The sequence below is a fragment of the Macroventuria anomochaeta genome, assembly GCF_010093625.1.
Source record: "Macroventuria anomochaeta strain CBS 525.71 unplaced genomic scaffold BU25scaffold_3, whole genome shotgun sequence".
In the NCBI taxonomy this organism is placed as follows: domain Eukaryota; kingdom Fungi; phylum Ascomycota; class Dothideomycetes; order Pleosporales; family Didymellaceae; genus Macroventuria; species Macroventuria anomochaeta.
The window spans coordinates 33187-33770 of NW_022985364.1; the positions used below are offsets into that span (position 1 = coordinate 33187).

Consider the following 584-nt stretch of genomic DNA (forward strand, 5'->3'; position numbering starts at 1 on the left):
AGCATGGGTACACAGACTGAGGGAACCAGTGAGGTTAACCTCAAGGAAGCATGCGAGCAAGCGCTGATTGCAGTCAACAACCTACTCAAGACCGAGAGTGAGTGGCATGACGAGTGGTTTCAAGAATGGGCACACAACAACCATGCGACTCGTGAGCACCTAGAACGAGTTGCCTGCAACCAGAGGGGACTCAATGAGCCTGACTTTGATCGACAACCCATTAGGCTTCCAAGCCCTTGCCCACAGTACGACCTAGACCACCGGAACCCTCACCACGAGAGGATAGACTGGACCTACTGCGCATACGACGCTTGTATGATACACTACCAGGAGAAGGTTGATGCAGGGTGGTTTCCTTCACCACGCACCACCTGTCTACAGCCTTGGTACAAATGCACCAACGATGTATGCGAGATACACCTGATTGACAAGCGGTCTAAACTCCACTTTCCGGGTACTGAGGACCCACAAGCGGTAGTACAGATGCAGCTAGTTGTCAACGGATCATGCTTCAACCCACGATGGCAGAACTGCCTGAATCCCGCCTGTGAAGCTCACCGAGCAAGCAAGGACCAGAATGGATT

The 584-nt window shown here is 52.6% G+C and overlaps 1 protein-coding gene across 1 annotated transcript; it reads left to right on the forward strand.

Moving 5' to 3' along the window:
• Window positions 1-252: 252 nt before the first annotated feature.
• BU25DRAFT_322232 (uncharacterized protein) lies at window positions 253-495 on the forward strand (the record flags this gene model as incomplete). The annotated part of the gene is made up of 1 exon (XM_033702256.1): window positions 253-495. A coding segment is annotated over one exon (243 nt), but the record flags the coding sequence as incomplete, so codon positions are not given.
• Between the last annotated feature and the right edge of the window lie 89 nt (window positions 496-584).